Source organism: Akebia trifoliata, chromosome 15 (genome assembly GCF_017979445.1).
Source record: "Akebia trifoliata isolate Shusen 1 chromosome 15, ASM1797944v1, whole genome shotgun sequence".
Taxonomy (NCBI): Eukaryota; Viridiplantae; Streptophyta; class Magnoliopsida; order Ranunculales; family Lardizabalaceae; genus Akebia; species Akebia trifoliata.
Genome location: NC_141389.1, coordinates 3,640,881 through 3,664,947, shown reverse-complemented (window position 1 = coordinate 3,664,947; position 24,067 = coordinate 3,640,881). Strand labels below are relative to the sequence as shown.

At 34.4% G+C, this 24,067-nt stretch overlaps 1 protein-coding gene across 2 annotated transcripts; it reads right to left on the bottom strand.

Moving 5' to 3' along the window:
- Positions 1-2,527: 2,527 nt before the first annotated feature.
- LOC147383967 (chromatin-remodeling ATPase INO80-like) lies at positions 2,528-19,758 on the bottom strand. Of its 2 annotated transcripts, XM_086424797.1 has the most exons (22): positions 19,377-19,758; positions 19,004-19,091; positions 17,893-18,767; positions 17,432-17,632; positions 17,190-17,300; positions 15,278-15,708; positions 14,731-14,839; positions 14,555-14,635; positions 14,302-14,474; positions 13,298-13,423; positions 12,060-12,221; positions 11,900-11,957; positions 10,831-11,061; positions 10,044-10,190; positions 9,376-9,942; positions 9,035-9,295; positions 8,847-8,954; positions 7,918-8,012; positions 7,277-7,433; positions 6,318-6,515; positions 4,385-4,534; positions 2,528-3,323 (listed from the first exon to the last, which is right to left on the bottom strand). In XM_086424797.1, the coding sequence occupies exons 1-22, from the start codon at positions 19,425-19,427 to the stop codon at positions 2,994-2,996; spliced, it is 4,710 nt and encodes a 1,569-aa protein (XP_086280923.1). In that variant the 5' UTR covers positions 19,428-19,758; the 3' UTR covers positions 2,528-2,993. The 2 variants fall into 2 exon arrangements, with proteins under 2 accessions (XP_086280923.1, XP_086280924.1); XM_086424798.1 differs by lacking the exon at positions 19,004-19,091.
- Between the last annotated feature and the right edge of the window lie 4,309 nt (positions 19,759-24,067).

The following is a 24,067-nucleotide window of genomic DNA, read 5'->3' as shown; positions in this document are numbered from 1 at the left end:
TTTTCTACCTGAAAAATTATATTTGAAACGACAAAAATTAGTTATTAGATAAAAAATAAAATCATAAGAATTTAAAAAAAAAAAAAAAAAAAAAAAAACCCAATTTATTTGATCGTCAAAGTAAATTTTTTTTTTTTCCAAATACTTAAAATGCTGACAAAAGATTCAATTAAAATTGATAAATTATATAGCAATTAAACTTGGCTAGCTAAAATAGAATGTAATATGTAATTGAAAATTAATAAATTCGCAGATTAGCTTTACCTGTATCAATTTCCTCCAATATTTCAGTTGTGCAGCTAATATCATTTTAATGCACATAACAAAATAGTTTCACTCATATACTAATGAGTAAAAACATATTTCATGAGTTTTATTTTCTCTCTCTATTTATAATATATAAGGAGAGATAAGTATTTTACTCATGATGTAAGTGTGATGATGTATCACATAAGATGTGTTTGTAGAGAGTAGAATGATATATGAATGAAAATTATCTAAAGTGAAATTCAAACAAAATTGTAACAACTAAGTTTGAAGATGATCGATAAAATTTATTAAATGAAAAAAAAAAAAAAAAATTGAGGAATATACATATATTTTGTGAGCAATGCCCTTAAACAGGAATGCAAAATTTTATTACAAAAATCCTCATAGTTTATCAAGTTTGTTACCTTACTTTATGAATTAGAATAGCACGACTAAATGAGTAAGATTTGAAATCTTACTAAGGATTGTTGGGTCTACATGGATTATCGCAATCTAACATCAAAAGTCTTTGAGATTTAATGGGAAAACTCAGATCCAAAGGAACAAAATTTGAAAAATCGAAAATTAGGGTTAGAGAATTTAAATGAGGGGAACTCGCATGCAAATACGCTATCAGTCTCGCTCTTTTCAGATCCGAAAGGGGCTCGCATAGAACATCAAAGTACAGCGAGCCGTAATACAATCAACTCAAAATAATCCAATTTTGAGATGAATTTTATAAGAAAAATCTTTAAATCCATCTTTTCTACCCAAAAAATTAGATGTGAAACAACAAAAATTAGTGATTAGATTGATAAAACCACAAGAATAATAAATAATAATAAAAAACCGATTAATTTGATCAATAAAAGTTTTTTTTTATTTTTAAATACTTATTGTGCAGGCAAGAGAGTCAATTAAAATTGATAACGATTCTAGTAAAGAAATTAAACTTGGCTAAAATTGAATGAAATATGTAATTTAAAATTAATAATTCCTTTATCAATGTGCATAACAACTTGAGAAATGCAAAATTTTCAGACATAAGAAATTTATGTATTTATTATGCGATTTAAAAAAAAAAAAAAACCCTAATTAAGCGTATTGAGCCCCCAATAATAATTGAATCCGAATGTTTTTACTATGCTCTCCAATATTCTCCAAAATGTGGAATGGTATTTGTTTAAATCACACATCAAAATTATTACAAAATAAAAACAATTTTAATTTTTTTTATTCAATTAAATTTAATTTTCAATCTTGAAATTTTTTAATTACAAATTTAGGATTTTTAGTGCCCTGTGGTGTAGCATGTCCCACCTCGTTGGGAAAGTAGTCTGGAAAACTTTTATTCTCTCGTTAGTAATTTGAAAGTCCATAATTTTTTTAATTTGTTTTTCAATTGTACGAGCGAAATGGAATTTTTTTTTCCCTCACAGTAAAGTCAATCAGGGATTTAACAAAATCCCATATTGATCAATCACACGAAGCCCAAATTTACAAAATGATAGAGACCCTTGTTAACAATTCAGAATATGGCAAAAATTTGATACGTGAAAAATTCAAATTTTATTCAATTTTGTGTTGCAAACATCCGATTTAAATTTTGGTAAACAAAACATATGCCTTTATATGTATATTATCGGTCTCATTTCAAACATTCAAAAACAAAATAGTGATGATGATGATAAAATTGGTGATGGAATAATGGTGATGATAATAATGAGGACATTGAGAAGACAAAAGTCATGAGACAAATCATAAGTTTGAAAAATTAAGATAGTATCTTGAATAAATATAAAAAAAGACATTATTTTTTAAAAGAACAAAGAGATATTTATCAGCTAAAAAAGGTAGATTCCCCCAAAATTTTGAAGCAGAATTGCGTCAAAATCGTACTTATGTTACACGTTACAACTTACAAGTTTACACTTTATAACATTCAATAAGTTACCGTACTCTTTTTTTAAATCCAATCTAATTTTATAAAAATTCTTAAAAGACAAAATTTGTAATAAAAGTGTTTTATTCTTTTTTTTAAATTTAAAATACGGGAATTACTCGGATTAATTCAATAATCGGGAGAATAATACTATCATGGAAACAAAACAAAAATCATGAATTTTTAGCGAATTGAACGGGAGATTGCTAGCAAGGGCCTAGATTAATACTTTTCAGCATCAACAATTTGCCTTTTTTTGTTTGATCAGATATCTTATCATAAAGGATCTTGACCACAGACAATGTCATATTCTGATTTTTATTTGTGTACAGCCAATGGATAAACCATCAATGGTAGTGTATTCAACTTCAAAATATAGAAAGATGTAATAAATCGGTGGATTAACCATCTTATATCCACTCCAGGGTATAAAATTCGTCTTTCCTCGACACCCAACCTTTATACAGAGTGCTTCCCCATCGCCAACCCAACTACGGGAGCGCGCAGAAGATGGTTAACAACAAAAATCTGGATATACAATGTGCTTACTTCAAAAAGAATAACAGAACCCTACCGAGACAAAGCTTACCCACCTGAGATGACAAGAAATAGTGATCCCACATAATGCACTTGTCCATTTCCTGATGCACCGGATCTCGTGCAAACCCATTGAAGCACGTTATCAATATGGCTTCGATTGCTCCAAGAAATCTATTATCGTTGAACTCCAAGTCGAACGAACATGCAACCCTCAAATTTTGAAGTCTTAACTATTTTGGATTTACATTTCCTTACTATACTCCTATCTTGGTGAGTGGTGCCGAGGTGAGATACCCTCCCCTACTTCTGTTCCGAAACCGGGTTGGTTAAAACCATATATAGGTGTGAGGTTCTCATTAGGTTCTGGAGCTACTATGGTGGCAGCAGAGAATGCTGGTTCAAGGTTCTCATTTACACTTTTCTTAGGCCTCTTTGGTCTCTTTGGTTTCTGCTCTGTGTTTCTCAGGGGGTCCTCAAAGTCATAGCCTGCAGTGGAAGCTTCATTCGTCCCCTTAAAAGAATCAGTAGTTTTGGGAGCTCTATGAGAACTTTGAGGTTTCGGAGGGGCTTGCATTTCAAACCTCACTTTCCTCTGCAACCAAATGATGCAAAGAGTAAATAAATCAGAAAGCTACAATGTATAAACTAGCTATGAATGTTGAACTCGTGATTTTGTGAATCTGAAATTAAGAATTTACGTAATATGAATCTACTTGTTTATAGCCATGAGAGGGAGAATCATGAAATGTTTTAGCTTGTTATCTACTCATTATCAGGTAAAGTAGTTTCAAGATGGGCTGATTTTCAGTGAGGATGATCTCTATCATGTTAGGGTTGTCAATGGAACGGGTCTGGATCAAACCCTTATTGGATCTCCATATTAAGATCCAGATCCAATCCATTAACAATCGATTCGGGTCCAGATAAGACCGAACCTGATTTTATATACAAAATCTAAATAAACTTTATGTGTCTCAACAAATATATAATATAATTTATATATTTTCTAACGTATGATCGAACCGGGACATGGCTGATCCAGATCCATTCCAATATGATATCGGATCGGATCCTTATCGGCATCCAAAATGTCGACCCAGACCCGAAGTTATTGGATCGACAATCAGATTGGGGATTGGGTCCGGATGGGGTCAAACCTGATTTTATATTCAAAATCTAAATAAACTATATATAGCTCAACAAATATATAGAATATTTATATAATTTCTAACATAATATTGGATCGGTACATGGTTAATCCAGATCCGATCCAATAAGATATCCGATTGAAACCTTATTGGAATCCAAAATGTCAATCCAGATCTGAAGTTATCGGATCGGAACGGATAAGATTTCGGGTCTGATCCGGTCCATTGAAGGGCCTACACGACGTAGAGATCATCCTTACCATACACTCATCTCTATGTAGGCCCCAAAAAAACTATGTAAAACACATCAACCGGCCGATTTCCCTCCTGGATCGAATACCTTTAATGGTGGGGTAGAATCGGTCCTCACTTTGCATTAAAAGATAGAAACAAGAGATGGTCTAGCCATGGGTAGGAATAGAAAGCTATCACGAACCCCATCTTGATTCAGGGCTCGGATTTTACTCACAACATGTAACAATAAATGGAGACATGTTTAGCATACCTTTCTGTTACCAGTATCTTGCTCTGGAGTGGCCTCTTGCCCAACAACTTGTGATTCGATATTTGCGAAATCTTCCAAGGATGCAACACCTTCGGCATCTAGACGTATGCCCTTTGTTCCACGTTGTTTCTTCTTCTGACGATCCTTAGCCTGTAAAGACAACAATCATGGGAAACCTTATGAAATAGTGCTCCATAGAAAAATTAACTTTTGATCTCATACGATTAGATATCTCAAAATAGATGGAGCACAATATCAGAAATAAGTGATGTCTCACAATGTAATAATACAGATATAAACTAAATTAGTTTAAATGCTTAATTCATCCAAATATGTTATCTTTTATTTATGAAATACAGATATTTAAACAGGTTCCTAATCACTTGAAATAATTTTCTAGTACAAGTCGAGACATGTACCACTATGCCATGTTACATAGGTTCTTCTAAAAGGGTAAAGCACCCATGTCTAATTCTAGCACTCCAGGAACTCTAGTGTGACACTTCCATTATAGCAAGATATTGGAAAGAAATTATCATATGTTATGATAAATAACTTTTCCCAATTGGGGTTCAGAAGAAATTTTAATGATTGGGAGCTAACTGAGGTGACATCTTTCCTTGATCTTATGCATACAGTTCAACTCAACGACAGCGAACAGGACAAATGGGAATGGGTAAGGGCTAAGGATTCAAGGTTCTCTGTCAGATCTTTCTATGTTTGGCTTACCTCCTACGCAGAGAGTTCCCTAGCGGGATCTATTAGTTGGTCCAGGTTAGTTCCCTCTAAAGTATCTTTTTTTGTTTGGTTGGCCAATCTGGGTAGGATCCTTACGTTGGATAATTTGATTGTGCGGGGTTGGATCATTCCCAATTGTTGCCCTCTTTGTATGAATGATGGGGAATCTGTCGATCATATATTGATCCATTGCTCATTTTCTTATAATATTTGGTCGAAATTCCTTGGTCTCTTCGGTTTGAATTGGGTTCCTCCTCGTAAGTTCTCCTCGTTGTTAGTAGAATGGACTAGTAACGTTTTCCACTCCAGAAAAAGGATTCTTTGGGCTTTGCTCCCCTCAGCTATCGCTTGGGGGATCTGGAACGAAAGAAATAACAGAGTGTTCAATAATCAGAGTAGCAGTTCTCATGCAGGTTTTTTGGAGATCTTGGGTTTGTTATACCTTTGGTCAAAGCAGCATATAGAGTTTGCGGGGACTACATTTGATGATTTTGTGTTTAGATGGCACTCATTTTGTAATTACTAATGTTGTTTTTCTTTTCTTTTTTGTTCTTATTTGAGGCTTTCTCGGCCTCTTTGTTTCTTATTTCCCCTTTCTGATCAATATATTATACTTTTCAAAAAAAAAAATAACTTTTCCCAATTGAAATTATCCTTTTGGGAAAATATACAAACTGTTAATTCCAAAAGACCAATCTGTTAGAGAGAGGAACTATGAATATAAGAGGGTCACGGGTCTTAACTGGGTATGACTTGCCCAAGAGTGGAGGAAAATATACAATCAACACTCCCCATCACCCATAAGGGTGGAAAAAATCAAACCCATAACCTATACGAACCTAGTGCTCTGATACCATGTTAACAAACCAACTACTCCAAAAGACCGATCTGTTGGAGAGAGGGAGAACTATGAATATAAGAAGGTCATGGGGCTTAACACAAGCGTATTCTCTTGTCTACAGAGAGATATATAATAATAATTTTTATTTTATTTTATTTTTTGATAAATAGGTACATCATACATCCAGTAAGGTAACACATCACATAAATCATTATTATCCTTATTATAAAGATAAGAATGATTGCTTTCCTCTAAACTGCCGAAACAATGAATCATATCTTTATCAGAAGGAGAGAGTATGATACTACAATAGCTTTAGCTCAAAAGGCACAAATAACTAGATATAAATCATACCTGCAGTGGAATTTGTCTCAATTTCTGCTCCAACTGGGCATCATCAAGAAGTAAAGAAACAACGTCTTCAGGTGCCAAGAGGTCACCCTGCACGTGACCACCCGTCATGACCAGCTGCTGAACAGTATTTTTCTGACTGGCTCTTTGCAGTATCTTCTCTTCAACCGTTTCTTTACAAATCAATCGATACACTGTGACCTATACACATGCACCCAAAAAAAAAAAAAAAAATTCATAACCATCAATTAGAAAAAGTCATTGCATCTGTGACCCCCACGTCAACATGAGCACGTGAATGCATTTCAGAATCCAAGGTTATATCAGTTGCTACATATCCAAGCAAGGAGGGGTGACCAGAGAAGCAACTCAAACAAGTAGGGCTTAAAATGGGTTGGATTTTATCCGAAATCCGAGTGATCCAGATCCAAATTTAGTGGGTTTGGACACATGGAGTAGATCCAAAAAAATGGGTATGGGTTGATGTCGCTTGATCCGAGCCAGATACAAGTCCATCCCTATATCCGCCTAGATGCTTTGAAAATTATATTTTTATGTTTTTCAAAATATAATTTTTTCTACTACTTTAATTCAACATGAATTCCTATAAAATAAAAGAATTATAACAGTAAAATAGAATAGTATAACAATTAGAGAAGAAAATAGCAACAACAAAAAAATGAACAGTCCGGAATTATTTGATCCGATTGACTTGAATCAAGTAATTCGGTCGGGTCAAACCTAGATCCAGTTTTATTGAAAGTAAAATGGTTTGGATACGGTTTTAGCTAATAAGATCCAAGTCAGATTCGGATATGGATAAAAAATTTGAATATGGATATACTCAGATCCGGTCCCAACCCGAAACATTTTAAGCCCTACAAACAAGAAGGAATGCATGGGGACAACTTCCTGAGTGGTAGAAGTAAAATTCAGAGTGCCACATAACATATTGAACTAACATCCTTAGTTTGACCCAGCCGATGGGCTCTATCCATTGCTTGTAGATCCAAGGTCGGATTCCAATCGCTTTCATAGAAGATGACTGTGTCAGCAGCAGTCAAGTTAATACCCAGACCACCGGCTCTGGTACTCAGCAAGAACACAAATATATCACTCCTGCAACATGAATAACAGATGGCACTGATTAATTTTCTAGGAGAGAACAGGAAGCAGAAAGATTAAAAGTTGCTAAAAAAAAATTACGAGAGCTGATATTGACACCCCAACTATTACTGATTACACCCAAATTAAAAATAAAGAAAATAAGTAAATGGTTGAGAATAAGTAAAAATTGGGGTGCCAATAGAAGCTCTCATTTTTTGGCTAGATTTTTATTTTTTGGGTTTAGGATTTTATATGGGCATAATCATAATTGAAAACAACTGCTAAAATTGTTTGTATGAGTGTTATAATGTTTTGTAATGTTGAGATTATAATTTGACTCAAACCTTTGTAATGTTTGAAGAATGTGTTAATATTTATTAGGGGTGATAAATAATTTAAGAAATTGGGGTGTGATAAGTAAAAGTTAGGGTGTCAATAGCAGTTCTGAAAATTAATAGCACGTGTATCAACCATAATATATCTAACAAATGCCTACCGATGCTGGAAGTCTTTGACCATGTCACGACGATCCATAATAGTGGAGGATCCATCAAGTCGAAGATATCTGTATTTCCTATAGTTCATATAGTCCTGCAAGACAACATAATTTGGTCAGTTGAAAATTAAATTCAGGGGAAAAAAAAACACAAAATGGTAATAAGAAACTAGGACGGAACTGTTTGTTGGAAGTGGGTTGGTGGCAATATTTGTTGCCCTTAGCTTGGAGGACACACTGAGAGGTTTTAGAGAAGCCCTAGGACCTAGAGATGGCTTCTAGGCTTTTGAACAAATCATGTATCAGATTCTTTTCATTCTTAATGAGATTTCAGGCCTCCTATAGACCATTTTGACCATGAGACATATGACCTTCAACCATCCCTTGAAGCAAAAAATGTTCTAAGTTAATGAGATTCTTTTCATTCTTAATGAGATTTCAAGCCTTCAATAGACCATGTTCAGCTAATTAAGGACCCCTTCAGGAGAAAGAAATCTCTTCCTCAAGATTACTCCATATTTAACGAGATTTCATACTCCAGGACCAAGTAGAGCTTATTAAAGTCTCTCATATTTAGGGCGAGAAAAAAAAATCAATGCAAGGCTAATTTGGGTTGTGAGTGGCTACCAGTACTGGTACAAAGCCTGTATTAAGTTATTATGGATGTGGAACTGACTTGACCGAGCAAAGACCAATTCAAATCATTCTGAGTTGGCAGAGATCCTAATGCAGGACAACCTAGATCTGTTCGATTCTAACTTTGTTCTACTTGGGGAAGGGTATAAGTGAAAACCTAAATAATTACAAAATTTTCTTTGAAACTCGTGACTATTGACTTGATTTGTGTCCCACAATAGTTCCACATTGAGAAGAAGTCTATCATTCCAACTAACTAGCTGACAAGAAGAGAAACTAGGAATTGGATATACCTCAAGAATATTCAGCATTTTAGTCATTTGTGCAAACAAAAGCACACGGTGATTTCCAGCCCGCAAGCGTTTCAGTAATATATCCAGCGTTTGAAGCTTCCCAGAATCCTAAATAGAAATAAAATATATGTTCAGCTTAAACATCATTAAAAGGTCAAAAAATGGAAACCAGAAAGGAAGAAGTTTACCGTAAGCATCTTTGCAGGGTCAAAGCTTTGCATGGGTGGAGAAGACCCAAATATCTTGCATGAGAGCTGAAGAATGGGCCGTGTAACAGGTAACTCAGAATCGATCTCTTGTATCAACCGATGAGGAGGACCATTAGGCTCTCTTGGTCCATTACACTCGGATGTACGTGCAAACCCAAATAGCAGCCTCTTAACCCAAGGGTTGTGCAGTTCTTCAATTAGTTTATACGCAAAGTTTCGATCAGAGCAGTGGGCATTAATCTGTATTGGAGAAGAGAACCATTAAAGGTATTGAAATAGACCAATTTCTTTCAAAAATACATGAATTAAACCAGACTTACTGGCGGAGCTCTACTTCGGGGGATGAAAGCATATGTTGAGTGAAGTAGCGTGGTGTTGGAAATAATCCTATCTTGATGAGAGACAACTAATGTGTCAATTGGGGTATCGCAAAGACCCCATACAAGTTTCTTTCTGAGTAAATTAATCTCGGATTTTGGTGGAATAAGTAACAACCGTGTAACAGCTTTCACCTTCCCTCTCTCAAGATCAATGTAACTCTGAAGATAATCACCCTCGGCTTCCATGAACAGGTCCAAGAATTCATCTAAAAACTGTCTATCCCAGGTCATAATCGAAAACAACAGCCTTTCCATAAGAGAACTTTTTGCTAAAAATGAAACCTCTTCTGAGGACAAATCCATCAAATGAGTAAAACCAAATGCTCCGCTGTTAACCGAAGAAGACCCATCTGAGACTTTATCTTCTGGAAGGACAGATCGATGGATATTCTCAGGAGAGAATATATTAAAAAGCTTCTCAAACAATCCTGTCTTGAGACCGTGACCCATTGCCAAGCAAGGTATGTCGGCACTTTGGAGAGATTCTTGATGGACCAACTTTGGTATCTGAAGTGATAAATTTGACCCAAGCATCATGTAAAAAATGAAGACAAAAAAAGACTCTCGACACCAAAAGAAACAAAAATGAACCGATTTTAGGAAAGTACCTTGTATGTTATAGGATTCTGACCTCCCGCATAATGTACATCCTCCAATTCCCCAAAGGGAGGGGGTAGAAGAGAATTTGGGATATCTCCGAAGTACAAGAATGAACTCCCCTCATTCCGTTCAAACAATTCTGGGTGGTTGCAAACCTATCAGAATATACAAAAGAAACATTCATCATTTTTCCACAATGACTGAGAACGGAACTATACCTGTAGTGCATAAAATGGATTGGATTTTAAGCAAAACCAGTGTGATCCGGGTTTGGAACCTTGAAGTAGACCCAAATAAAAAATGGATCAAATGCGAGTTGATGTCCCTTGATCCAAGTCAGATCCTGGTAGGATACGGATGCATCCCTATAACCACCAGATCCGAATGATATATTGCTTCGAAAATTAAAATTTTATGTTACAATATCTTTTTTCTACGACTTTAACATAACATGAATTCGTATAAAAAAAAAAATTATTGTAGTAAAATAGAATTGTATAGCAATAGCAAAAAAAAAAAATAGTTGAACGGTCCGAAATTTTCCGATCCGACTGACCCGAATCAAGCAATTCGGTTGGGTCAGATCAGGATTTAGTGAAAGCAAAATGGTTCAGATATGGTTTTAGCCAATAGGATCCGAAAAAAATTCAGATCTAGGTATGGATATACTCATATCTGGCTCAAATCCAACCCATATTAAGCCCTACGTACTGGACACATCATGAACTCAAGAAGATCCTCCAGTTCTACCAGACCCTCAGTACAGGAATATTTCAATGCAAATCAATAAAGTACCTTCCTTAGCTGAATGACAATGTTCATTAAGTTCAGAATTTTCTTTTCATTAAGATGCCCCCGACGACCATCAAACAATTCAGCAAGAGATATCTTGTTTTTTATAGCTTGATAAAAAGCTTGCTGTCGAGAACTCAACTTGCAGTGCACCGTGACCTCCTTTTTGCCCGTCATCTCAGTAATGACATCTTTTTTAACTCGTCGCAACATAAATGGCTTTAAAATTGCATGCTGCCAAAATGATAATAACCAATAAATATATGTCAGAAATTATTCTTGAAGATGTCTACGGTAATAATATTTGTATCCTAGATAAAAAGGTTAGTAGCACTTTTTAAGAGTGCGAAACAAATTTATTGATATATCAAATACCAATACAGGAGAATGACAATCATACCCCTAAAGCAACCAAGTGAAAGCATCAAATAGCTTAGGAGAGGGGGGGAGAGGACCTAAAAGAGTTACTTGCTAAGTTGGTCGGGTATTCTCTAATTCGGTCTTTACTCTTTTCCTTAGATGGACCCATAACATTTTCTCTAATAGGAAAAGAAACTTGTGAGATATTCTTCCCTTAGCAGTGTTTCGGGGGATTTGGAAAGAGAAAAACAGAAGGATGATCTAAGGGTAGGAAAAGACTACTCAAGAGTTGTTTCTGGACATCATGGGCTTTTTTTTTTTGAGCAAGCTAAGCGAAGAGTTTGAAGCCATGTTTTATGAAGATTTTGTCTTCAAGTGGGAAGCTCTTTGTTGTGCTTAGTGTGGTAGTGGTATGTGCTGTGGGCTGTTTGGCTTTGTTGTTCTTGTGGTTCTCTTTTCTTTGTTTTTTTTTTCTTCTCTTGTATAGGGGCCACCGCGGCCTCTACTCTTTTTTCTATCAATAAGATCTTATAGTCAAAAAATAAAAATAAAAATTGGTTAAGGTCTGAGTGTTGATACCATGAGTTGGGTTCAAAACCTGCCTTCTTCACCTACTAATTCTTAACCACTTAATCATGGGACACTGGCTGGACTATTTAGATATCTTTAAATAAACTCCCAGTGAAATCATAAGAACCAGAAGAGTACTCACCAGTCTGTTGAGTTGGTGTTCATTTAAAGTTCCTCCATGTTCAGCATGATTCTCAATCCTGATAATATAGAAGGAAATTAATTAGTGAAGGAAGCTTGTGAACTTTCAGAGCTCAAATAAGTTGAAACATAAATAATTATCTTGGCACATGGATACAGACCCTTTTGAAAACCACTCATTGAACTGCTCGTGACTATCGAACAAGGTGGGCATAATGAAATGGAGAAGAGCCCAAAGCTCTGCCATGTTATTCTGTATGGGTGTCCCAGTCAGAAGCAAGCGGTTTCTACAATTGAAACTGAGCAAAGTTTTCCACCTTATACTGCAAAGATCATAGTCAACAGAGATATGGATAAGAATGCCTTAGACAAAAAAAGAAAAATATATTTATAGTCCATCTAATGATACACCTTATTTAATAAATTAATACTAATAAAAAAAACTATCTCTACACTCAATGACATTGCTAAATATTAACGAAATACTGACACATTTATTTGATTGTAAGATAACAAACTGCTCCTTTAGCATATAAATCTGTATAACTAAATTGAGAAAACCCATGAATAGATCCGTTACAAAATAAAATGAAGGAAAGCCAATAGAGATTATTTGGGTAAGCACAACAGAGAGAATGATCACTTTGTTGCAAGTTGAAAGGATTTAAAACAGAAAAGGAAAGTAGACAATGATATGTTTGAGGTACTAAGAAAGATCAAAAGATACATGAGAGAAGATGTATCTCTAGATATAGTTGAAGGGATAAAAAGACGTCCCATGTGACCAATACCAAGATCTTTACTATTATAATGAGAAGGCCAAATAGGTGTTTTTTACACCAAAATTCGAAAGACTAAAAGTGGCCCCACTTTTGCCTTTAACCTTAACCATTATCAAGGTCATTTTCATCAAAATGAATAGAATTACAATCCCACGATCACGATAACCACTTTAGTTTTGAGCTTTCTGAAGAACAGAAATAGCATTTTTATTATGTTGTCTACCAAATCAATTTAGTTAATATATTAAATTACAAAAATACCCTTATAATACATTAAATGATATATAAATTAGACTATCTATTTAAAATTTTGAAAATAATTTTTAAAGTATAAAAAATGTAAAACATGTATAAATCCTAATTTTTGTAATACATGTGCATTTGCATATGCCACCTACTAGTTTAGGATAAGGAGAGAATGACTATGGGATGATGTTTTTAATATAAAATGAAATATGAAAGACAAGTTGTTTAGCAAACTTATTGAAAATGAGATAAATTTAAACCAATAAGAATTTTTTTTAAAGAATTTTACTCCCAGGAAAGTGAATCCTCTCATGACACAAATTATCTGGCATCCTTTAGCTACACAATAATCAGAGACAAAGTTAACATACCTGTGTGAACTTTTAATTGCCTGGGCCTCGTCTAAAACCATATATTGCCATTTAACCCGCCGAAAATACTTCTCATCTGATACTAGCAATTGGTAGCTGGTAATGAGTATGTGGAATCCTGCCTCTCTGTAAAAAAAAAAAAAAAATGTGATATTTTATAATTTTAGTAACCACAAAGCAAAGTATCGACCAATGATCAGATAGATGACCCAAAGGAATTACAACTTTCCGAAGGATGGAATTGGAGTGGTGGAAAGAGCCACTGGAACACAACTCGTGAAACTAATATTAGTTCAAAATCTGGGATTCTCCACACTAAGGTTGTCCTTAGATATGAAATGGGAGGAGTATAATGACAAAGTTTAAAGTTCCATTGAGATTCATAATTCCTATGATGTGAACTCTTGTAGAAATTCACAAAGCCTTCGGAATGTAGAAGTCATCTCTCCTACAGCAATGGGTGTCTTTAGGAGTTTAGACCTTGCTTCATTGGGTAGGATAGAAAGACATTAGAAAAAAATCATGATGTTTCATTTAGATGCAACTCATAAGAGGCAAATATCGATTTCTTAAACGAGTAAGGAGATTAAAAAAATGTGTGTTTGTTGGGTATTGGGAACCCCATTGCAGCCTTGGGTTTCTTTTAGGATATTTTAGAAATACACGCCCATTAAATTGGTGATATTAGGTTACCCCTTTGCAAAATGCAAGATTAGATTTAACCCCCTTGACTGTAACTCAACATCGCCTTTTCTTGATGATTTAAGGGTAAAATTTTGAATTTTTTCACTATGCTTTTCAAACACTTAATTTACAAAATCAAAATTTCACTGTTAAATCATCAAGTAAAAGAAACGTTGACTTACGGTCAAGGGGGGTAAACCTAATATCACCAATTTAACAGAGGGTGTTTCTAAAATACCCTTTCTTTTTATTTTCTTTCGAAATAAAAAATGTCCACCCAAAAAGAAACAAAGATAAATGTAGCTCATGTGGAAAATTACCTTCGATAGAGACGCTTTGGGTTGATATTTTTCCTAAGTATCGTTCTTTCCTGAAGCCCACCCCAGTATGGAAGTGTTTTCAAGTCGGGGCAGAAACGACTAATTTCATCAGCCCAGTTGTTCAAGACCGAAGCAGGTGCAACAACCAGAAAGGGCCCCCAAATATTTTTCTCCTACAAAGTACAACCAATCCAAGTAATAAATAGGGGAACAACAATTTAGAAACATTAAAAAATAGAGGAGGATCAATCACCTCAGCCAAATGCGCCAAGAACGCCATGGCCTGGATGGTCTTTCCCAGACCCATCTCATCGGCAAGAATGCCATTCAAACCCTAAAAGGCAAAGAGCAAACTTCTGAAGTTAGAAACAATATCATTTCCAATCTAGGAGAAAGTCAAGTCCATTACGAGATTGCCTCATAGATTACCTGCTCATAACAATTAACAAGCCACTGTAGACCCTTTAGTTGGTACTCCTTTAGACTACCTTTAAACATCTCTGGTGTCTGCACCGATGATGTTACAGGCATCGTTGAGCTGAAAGCATGTAAAAGAGGAGATTCAAAATTTGCATCAGAATCATAGTGACAAAGTTGGGGTTTGGGAATAATTCAGCAAAAGAAAGCTTCAGAAAAAGTCAGCAAAACATCGAATAAATTAAAAGGTAAAAAATAATTATTTTAATTTTAAGCATAAAAAAATGTATTTTATATATTAAATAAATACTTATGAAATTTTAAAAACAAAAATAATCTGTGATTTTTTCAAAAACTTTGTGATTTTTTGAAAAAAACAAAAAAACGTGATTTAATCGACAACTATTAAAATCATGATTTTTGTAACTATGATCAGAATTAATGGACAAAGAATCTCTATTGACTAAATATTATCCAGGTAAGATATAAAAATAAAGAATAAAAAAATCGAGGAAAGACAAAAAAAAATCGATAAAAAAGAAGAAAATTTTAAACTCACGGATTCAGTAGATCTATGTTACTAGATCCTGCGATTGACGCATCCTTCGGAGGTTCTTCGGGCTCGGCAGCTTGACGCAGCTTCAAGCATTCACTGTCAAACACACTAGTTATCTTCTTCTGCTGTGAGACCGCAAGTTGGGCAGCTCTAAGAGCCTCCCTTTTCAATTCAGCCTCCTCAGGATCTTCCTCAACTCCTGGCAAAATATCAGAAGAACTCAATGGTGCCCCCGGGTCATTTGATTCTTCGTCACCCACGGGCAAAGCTTCATTGGGTTGGGAGGTCGACTTGTTCTGCATAAAATGACTGTAGAGCTCTGTTTGTGACAATAGAAAGTTGAGCCTCTGTTGTTGTCTCTTTGCTTCGCGGAGTTCCTCTTCGCGTTTCAGCGCTTCTGCAGCCTCTTTTTCCTCTCTCTTCCTCACTTCTGCCTAAAAAAAAGAGGGTGTAGAAAAGTAAAATTTTCTGCAGTTTAGCTTTGCAAGCTAACATCTTTCTCAAATGTGTATATAACTTAATCCCTAACTGAGAAACTCGAGGCATTCATCCATCAAAACAAAGAATGTGTAGGAATCGTGTCTGTGTCCAATGAATGACAGAATAACAGAAATACACTTATATGACAAAATGGGGTTTATTTTGTTTTTGTTTATATAGTTTTATTAGATATATGTTTCACCAAATACTTAGTTTTTAAAATTCTTTTACTCTGAAATAATACTATAACATTCTTTTACTCTGAAATAATACACTTATAAGACAAACTGTTAGAGATACATTGGTTTAGTTTATCTGCCGGGTCATGAAATCTGACTTCTATGATCAGTATTTTTTTATATACATTGTGTATCTGGGCCTCTAAAGGACACCCGATTAATCCCACGGGGCACGCATGTCACCCCTCCACATGTACCAAGTGTACTAAGTTAAATCCAAGGGGATGGCCACAAAGGGGGGGAATCGAACTCAGGACCTCCACTTCCTGAGGCGTGGTACACTTCTATGATCAGTGTTTGACACCAACACATGTATGTGAACCCATTGCATTGAAGGCAACATCTTAAGCATAAGAAAGAATGTGGTATAAACACATTTGTCCCATGAAAATACAGATAGAAATTGTTCATATTCTGTATATGCACACAAACACGTGATTGCCTATATGTAAGACCCCAATCCCATATTGTGCATACTGGCTGTGACATACCAGATCAAGTCCGGAAAGATTAGCCCAAAAATCAGACAGATAGAATAACTATTGCACAAATGCCAGAATTATGAGTCTTTCCTGATTGTTAACCTTGTTTTTTGTACCATCCAACTTTTTTTATGGCCTAGGTGGTTATGATCTTCCCATTAGTTCACAGTATGGGCTAGGTGTCATCCAAGAGATGGTTCACCTTTTAAATGGGCTCTATTGATGATTTGGTCATGCATAGGGCATAGGACGTGAGGTCAACCAAGATTGATATTAATACTGAATATCATATAAAATGAGACCACAACTGTACTATTATAATGAGATAAGGCAGAGTATAAGTGGTTTGACACTAAAATTTGGATCCTGCAAATGCCCCCACTTTTACATTTAAACTTAATATAATCAGAGTCATTTTGGTCAAAAGAATCCCACGTCCCTATAATCAAATTGATTAACTTTCAAAATTACAAAATTATCTTTTTATGCTATAATCTTTAAAAACCCTTTAGTTAACATTTTAAATTACAAATAGGCCCTTATGAAACATGTGCTTTAGCACATGCCACCTTCTAGTATAATTTTATTTTATTTAAATAAAAAAAATCAAACAAATGGCATATGATTAAAAGCAGCAAATATACTTAAGGAATAATTATCCATGACAAGAAAACATGTTTTCCGGTAATTCGACAAAGAAAAAAAGAATTGTACCTGTTCCTTATCTACTCTTTTCCAGTATACCAGCATGTCTCTAGCCAGTTTCCTAGTGCGAATGGAGGCTCCCTTCATCAATTTGATTGATCTACTCACCTTCAATTTCACCTGGCAAGGAAAATTAACTATTAGTAATAAAGAGTAACTATTTTTAACTATGTATTTGCATCGAACTAGAGAAAGTTGAAATTATTTTATTAACATGTAAAAGATGATAAATTGGATTAAACTACACGTACCTCTCTTTGACAAGTTTCCGAAAACCTCTTGGCATCGGATAATTGTTTTCTATGTAAATTAGTGAAAATTCTGTGATGTTTAGGGATGTCCCTTCTCACAATATTCACCCAAACCTTCCCAATCTTCTCCATCTCTTCTTTCTCAATTGTCGCAGCATCTTTCTTCATTACTTGCTTCTTGGGTAGTCTGCGCTCAATAATCTGTAATCAAAGGGGAAGACTAAATAAGCAAACAGCCAAAAAAGACTCTGATCATCGAAATAACTATTAACTCAAAGTGTTATCTTAGTGTAAATTTTTAGGAGTTTAGAGTCTTCTTTGAGGACTTCATGGGGAGATGGGGGTTTTTCTTCTTTGATCTCTTGTTAATCTTTCTTGTTGGTTATCTCGACCACTTTTTTATACAAATTGCATTTACTTATAAATAAATAAAAAACTTTTAACTCAAAGTGAATACAAACCTCATATGTATCTCCTTTCTCCAAGACTTTCACATAGTAAACCTGCATGGTACCTGCCTCAGACATGATAGATCGTTGTATACTTCCAGCGGCCCCCTCTGGTATAGATGATGAATCCAACCCAATATCACATACTTGGAGACTGAACTTTTGGACAGAATTACAAGCCGACAAAGCCTTCAATCTGGCCTGAAGTGATTCATACTGGGGTTGAGGCTCACCCATCCCTGATCGGCCTCGAGATCCTAACCTTCTATCGGTTGCCATCATTACATCTAGGGAACCCATATCCAAAGTACCCTTTAAGTAATACTCATCCAACTGAATATCTGAGAAGCTTGGAAGCATCAGTGACACTGCAAGCTTATCGTAAGTTGGAGGAATCCTATATGTAATGCCCTCACCAATGTCCAAATAAGCAGAATCGAGAGAAGAAGAGAGCCTATTGGCTCTATACTCTGGTGTAAAATCAGACTCATAATAGTTCTCTTGCTTAAGAGGGCTAATGTCAGTGACATAATCCAACGAGTTGTCATCATTCCCCAATTTCCTTCCTTTGGAACCAAGATTACGTTTTGGAGCAGACATTCCCATTTGGGTGGGGACTGGCCTCGACGAGGAGTCTTTGAACCTCACCCTCCGATACTTTTGAATGTGTTCACCAAGCATTGAACGGTAACGCTCCTCCGAAATGTGGGTCCCGTAATCGTCTTCCTCGTACCCGTCGTTGCTATCAGTCTCTCTCTTTGCAGAAGAATTTGAACCAGCCTCAGCTTCGACGTAGGATTGTTTCTTCTTTTTCCTCTTTTTCAATCCCAATTCTGACGACCTCCTCGACGTAATCCCATTACCATGGTCCCCCATGGTTCCAAAGCCTGTTAAATATTATGGGGAAAAAAAAAACCAAAGACATGCAAATAAGCTCCAAATTGACTGCCACAAACATCCTCATTAACACATTCTAGAAAATCGAAAATTTAACAATGCAACTAAAATAAAAGAAGTATGCATTTTAAATCTTATTTCAATCTTGGAATAAAAATGGGCACTTGTGATTTCGACTCAAAATCACAACAAATATAGTGGGGATATATAACAAAATTAAGAGTACCTTGGCTATCTCTGCTCTCATCCTGACTACTATTGCCATAACTATCAAAACCATCATCTTGTTGTGGAAGTTGAAAGTTCACCAAAGACTACAATACAACAAAAAAAACCCAAAAAACACACACACAAAAAACACCAAAATAAAAAAACAGATAAAAAATAAACCAACAATTTATCACAAAAGCAAAAAAAAAAAAACAAAAAAAAAAAACAGACACAAATAAACATAATAACACATACCCATTTCATAAAAACCACACATTATCAAAACCCTAATCATGGAATCCCTAACACACAAACAATTACCCTATTTACGAAGTTCAAATCAAGTATAAAAACAACCCATTGAAGAATAAAAAACCCATATCACAAACCTCAAGATTGAAGAGATTGGAGTACGAGAATCCGTTTCGATTACGATCCATGGATTAGGGTTTGAAGGTTCTGAGAGAGGAACCCTAAGAGCAGAACAACAAGTTGGAGCATAGAAGACGAGACCTTGAGTTGGTGGGGAAATAAAATAGAGAGAGAAATTATTGGAGAATTTCGGGAGCGAAGAAGTGAGAGAATGGTGCGTAGGATACGCGAATATGGATGGAGTTACGAAGATGATAGGGAGAGAAAGATCAAAGAAAGCAGACGGTAAGCAGGAAAGCTATACCAAGTGCTAATGTACGCCGGTGGGGTTATGTTTGTTAACGTGCACCATGTTTTTCTGTACATTTGTTTTCGGTTCGCCCAAGAGTTCAGGAATCAGCTTTGGTCTCTGATTCCTCTACCTCCACGAGTAGAAGATTCTTATCCAACTCCAACCCTCTATTCTTGCCACGTATCACTCCCTCAGGGTCCCACTCCTTTAGTGATTGGTCAATGATCACCTTACGGTGGAAACATGAAAAAAAAAAAAAAAAATCAATTCGATTAGTAAGTTTTAGCCATTGGATATATTTATTTTTTTACCTTTTATTTTTAGATCTTCTATGGCCACACCAGCTTTTACTAATGCCACCCCAAGATGTGTGTTAATTCTTTGGGTGAATCTCCATTTTGTGTGTTAAATATGTAGGGCTTAAAATGGGTCGAATACAGTCTGGATATGAGTATATTCATATCCATATCTGAATTTTTTATTTGAATTTATTTTCGGATCTGAATCTGATTGAATTAATTGATTCAGGTCGGATAATATCAAACTATTCAAAGTAAAATGTGATCAAATGGTGATTTGGACTCAAGATCTCTCCATTTTGAAGACAGGTCTTGACTACTATATTTAACTATTGTTGATTGATGGAAAATAACTTGAAAAATATAAAAATATAATTTGCAAAGTAATATATCATTCAGATCTTGACGGATATAAGAATTGATCTATATCCAACTCAGATCAAGGAACATTAACCCATATTTTAATTCAGATATATTTGATGGAACAAAATCCGCTAAATTCAGATTTGATGCACTTGGATTTCGGATAAAATTCGTTTCATTTGAAGCCTTATGAATATGACGAAATTTCAAATTTGATATATTGTTCATTTTAATTCCCAAAACATGCATTCGTCATTTTTATAACCTACGAACTCCTATGTTCGTCACTTTTAATATCTACAAATTTGTAGATATACCAGTGAATTCATTGATTGTAAAAGTGACGAATTCACTTGAAATGTATGTTTTGGGAATAAAAATGAACAATGTACTAAAACCAGGATTTAGAGATAAGCCGCGCACATAGAACTCCTGGTTCTTACAAAGATGAGCCTCACTATCATAATTGATAAATAGTGGGCACAACATATCTCAAAGCTCAATACTCATATATCTTTTATTGTGTGTCTTGGCTGTTGTTTAGGTACTAGTTTTTGTAAAATTTTATTTAAAAAGAAATTGGAGACCATGATTGCTATCATAAGCACCGCTACTAATATTTATGTTGGCAAATATCCATACAATAGTATCAACATTGTGATTTTAATGAAGAGTCGTGATAATTTGACTCCCCCACATGGCATACTCAAAATATGCTCCCGATGTGGCATGTGCTAGAATCATAGACTTTATGCCTTGGGATACCCAATTACACATCCCCATAAATTTGTACAGTTGTATATCCTGATGAAAGAAAAATCTATGGTTTTGGCACATCCCACGCCAGGAGAGTATTTTGAGTATGCCATGTGCGGATGTCAGATTATCATTATTATTTTAGTGAATTTGAGCATCCATGTCTCTCCCAAAGAATGGCCTTGACCTTCAACAATTGTTCATCATTCCCATGTTTCTACCTCCTTAAACTTGGTCGTGTACTATGGTCATTGTAGCTATGTAGAATTATTTTTTATATATTTTAGGACAAGTGAATTACTTGAGTTGGAAGTCGCCACCATACATTGGACTAAGGAATATGTGAATGATCACCCATATGATAGATTTTTCTTTCAAATAAACGTTACAAAAGAAGTGTCTCAAAAAGATTTATTTACATTATAAAATTAGTTAAGGAGATTTGATTAAAGAATGGGAAGGTGTTAGACAATCTATTATTTCCATTTTTAGGTAATCTATATAATAAAACACAATGGTGGGGCGGGATCCACTCTAATTATAGTTATGGGGCATAAACGTCCCCTCCAACTACAGTGGAGTGGGATCCACACTATCTTGTCTTTCCTCATCACTCCCTTCAACTTTATGATCTTACTTTTTCTCCCCTCATTTTTTAATAATAACTTTCCAATTTTACTATATTTTCTTTTTTTACCCTAAATGATGATTGTGTTGTAGGCATATACCTCTAATTACCTGATACATTGCCTTTTTTTTAAAAGAGTTTTTGACTCATATAAATAGAAAAGTAAATAAAAGAAATCATAAAAAGCATGAACTGAAGTTGCTTTCTCCTCCTATCTCTGATTTATAATTGAGATCAACCCAATAGTGATGGGCAACTTTTGGTCATGCCCATTAAATTATGGAAGGAATTTAAACCATGAAATGTGGCTCACATTAAGAGTTTTTATTTATGTGGAAATTTGTATTGCTTTGAATCTCTAAAGAAAATGATGGAGAATCTGAAATTTCATTATGGACTAAGTTGCATGTTGTGAATGTACGAAGATTGGAAAGTAAGATATTAGTAGACAAGAGTAGTTTAGTCAAGTGAAAAAGTCATAGGGAGCAGTTATCTTTTTATATAGGTGACAATACTAATAATAGATAAATAGATGATGTATTAGAGCTTTAATGGTAGAAGTTCCAGAATTTGATTGATTAAAGAGAAGTCGAAGAAAAGACTAATCTAATTTAGTTTAGGATATTAAAGGAATTTACATTAAAATGAGGATATTTTTATCAAGTGAAAAAGTCCTACCAAGCAATTCTTTTTTTTATAGGTCATATATAAAAATAGATAGATAGAAAATCGATTTCCTCGTAGTACATAGCCCATCAAAGTGCAACTTATACTACGTTGGTTGTATTGTGGTCAAAAAGTTTGGCAAAACAATTGGAGGTTCCCTTTAAGAAGAGAGGTTCCCTAGACTCATGCATTTTGAATGGAATAAAATACAATAAAATAATAACACCAATCATGAGTGGACCCAGAAAAGTTCACTTGTGGAGTTGAATTCAGTGTATGAAAATAAAATTGAAAAAAATATAAAAATATATAAATAATAATATTTTTATTATAATATAAGTTGCATTACATATTTTTATCATAAAACAAACAAAAAGACTAAACTTCATTTAAATGCTAATTCAAAAAATAAAAATCATTATTTTCATATGAAGAATGTAGTATGGGATTTTCGAGTGTGAAAAATTGACACTATATAGTTCGGAGTCATCACTATTCATTTTTGGAAAGTGAATGTGAATGGCTACCCGAAAATTGATTTCAGAAATTCAATTGTTTATAATGACTCTCGTACGAATAGGAAATCAATCTACCTAAAGTCTAGGTAAGAGATTCGATTAGAGAACGAGAAAAATATTAGGCACCCATCTCTCTTCACCTTAAGTTGTTACCTTAAAACATGACTATTTTTAGAAAATAAAATAAAATAAGGAAAAACATGATTTGTGCCCTTTAAACATAAAGGGACATTGATATTGACTTGGATCATGAGTATCACTTCATTGAAAAAATGATTTCTAATTCATGTCTTGCTTTAGAGTCGCAAAACTTATGAAAACTGTAGGCTTGTCATGTCCCTGAATTTTGAATTCAAGATATTCGAGCTGGAGATGATGATAAAGTAAAAATAAAAGAAAACATTAGCAAGTAAGGGTCGAACCATAGAAACAACGTTAATCCTTGAAATCTTTTACTTTAAATCCAATCTAAGTTTAACAAACGTTTTAAAAATAGTTTTCAAGATGGGATTTTTTAAAATAAACTATTAAAGAAAAATGTTTAGAATACGATGAGAAAGTGTAGATCAATTGGATCCACATTCATAAGTTTTATCAATGATTTTTGATTCTCTGTTTATCTTGATCCACTAAACAAAGCTAATACTTGTAAATCAAAAAATCAAATATTTATTTTAGAAAAAAGATTGAAAATATGTGATAAATTAAGCCAAGATTATTGTATAAGTATTAATTATTCTCTGTGAAGTATGGTTCATCTTGAACTTATCCAAGAATGAACCATCAAAATCTTAAGAAACAATCAATATTTAACCCAATAATAATTTCCTATCAACTATCACAATAAAACTACGAAGCAATTATGAGAACAATGAAAACACTGATAAAATCTTGCTCTAGCTTCCTCAACTGATCTAACAGAGAATTTAGCCAATAGTTATCGCAAAAACAATAAAGTCAAAATAAACAAAGAGAACATGAAAGAAAGAGTAGAGGTGAGAGAAAAAGAATTTTTTATTACTTCTTGATTTTGAAACTGGTAGAGTTTCTTTATAAACTTCAAACTAAGAAAGAAAAAAATATAAAATATAAAAACCTAAAACTAAAATAATAGAAGAAGAGAAGTTGATCTTAAGGGAGATGAGATGATATACCCTTTAGTCTGATCTCTTATTAATAAATACCA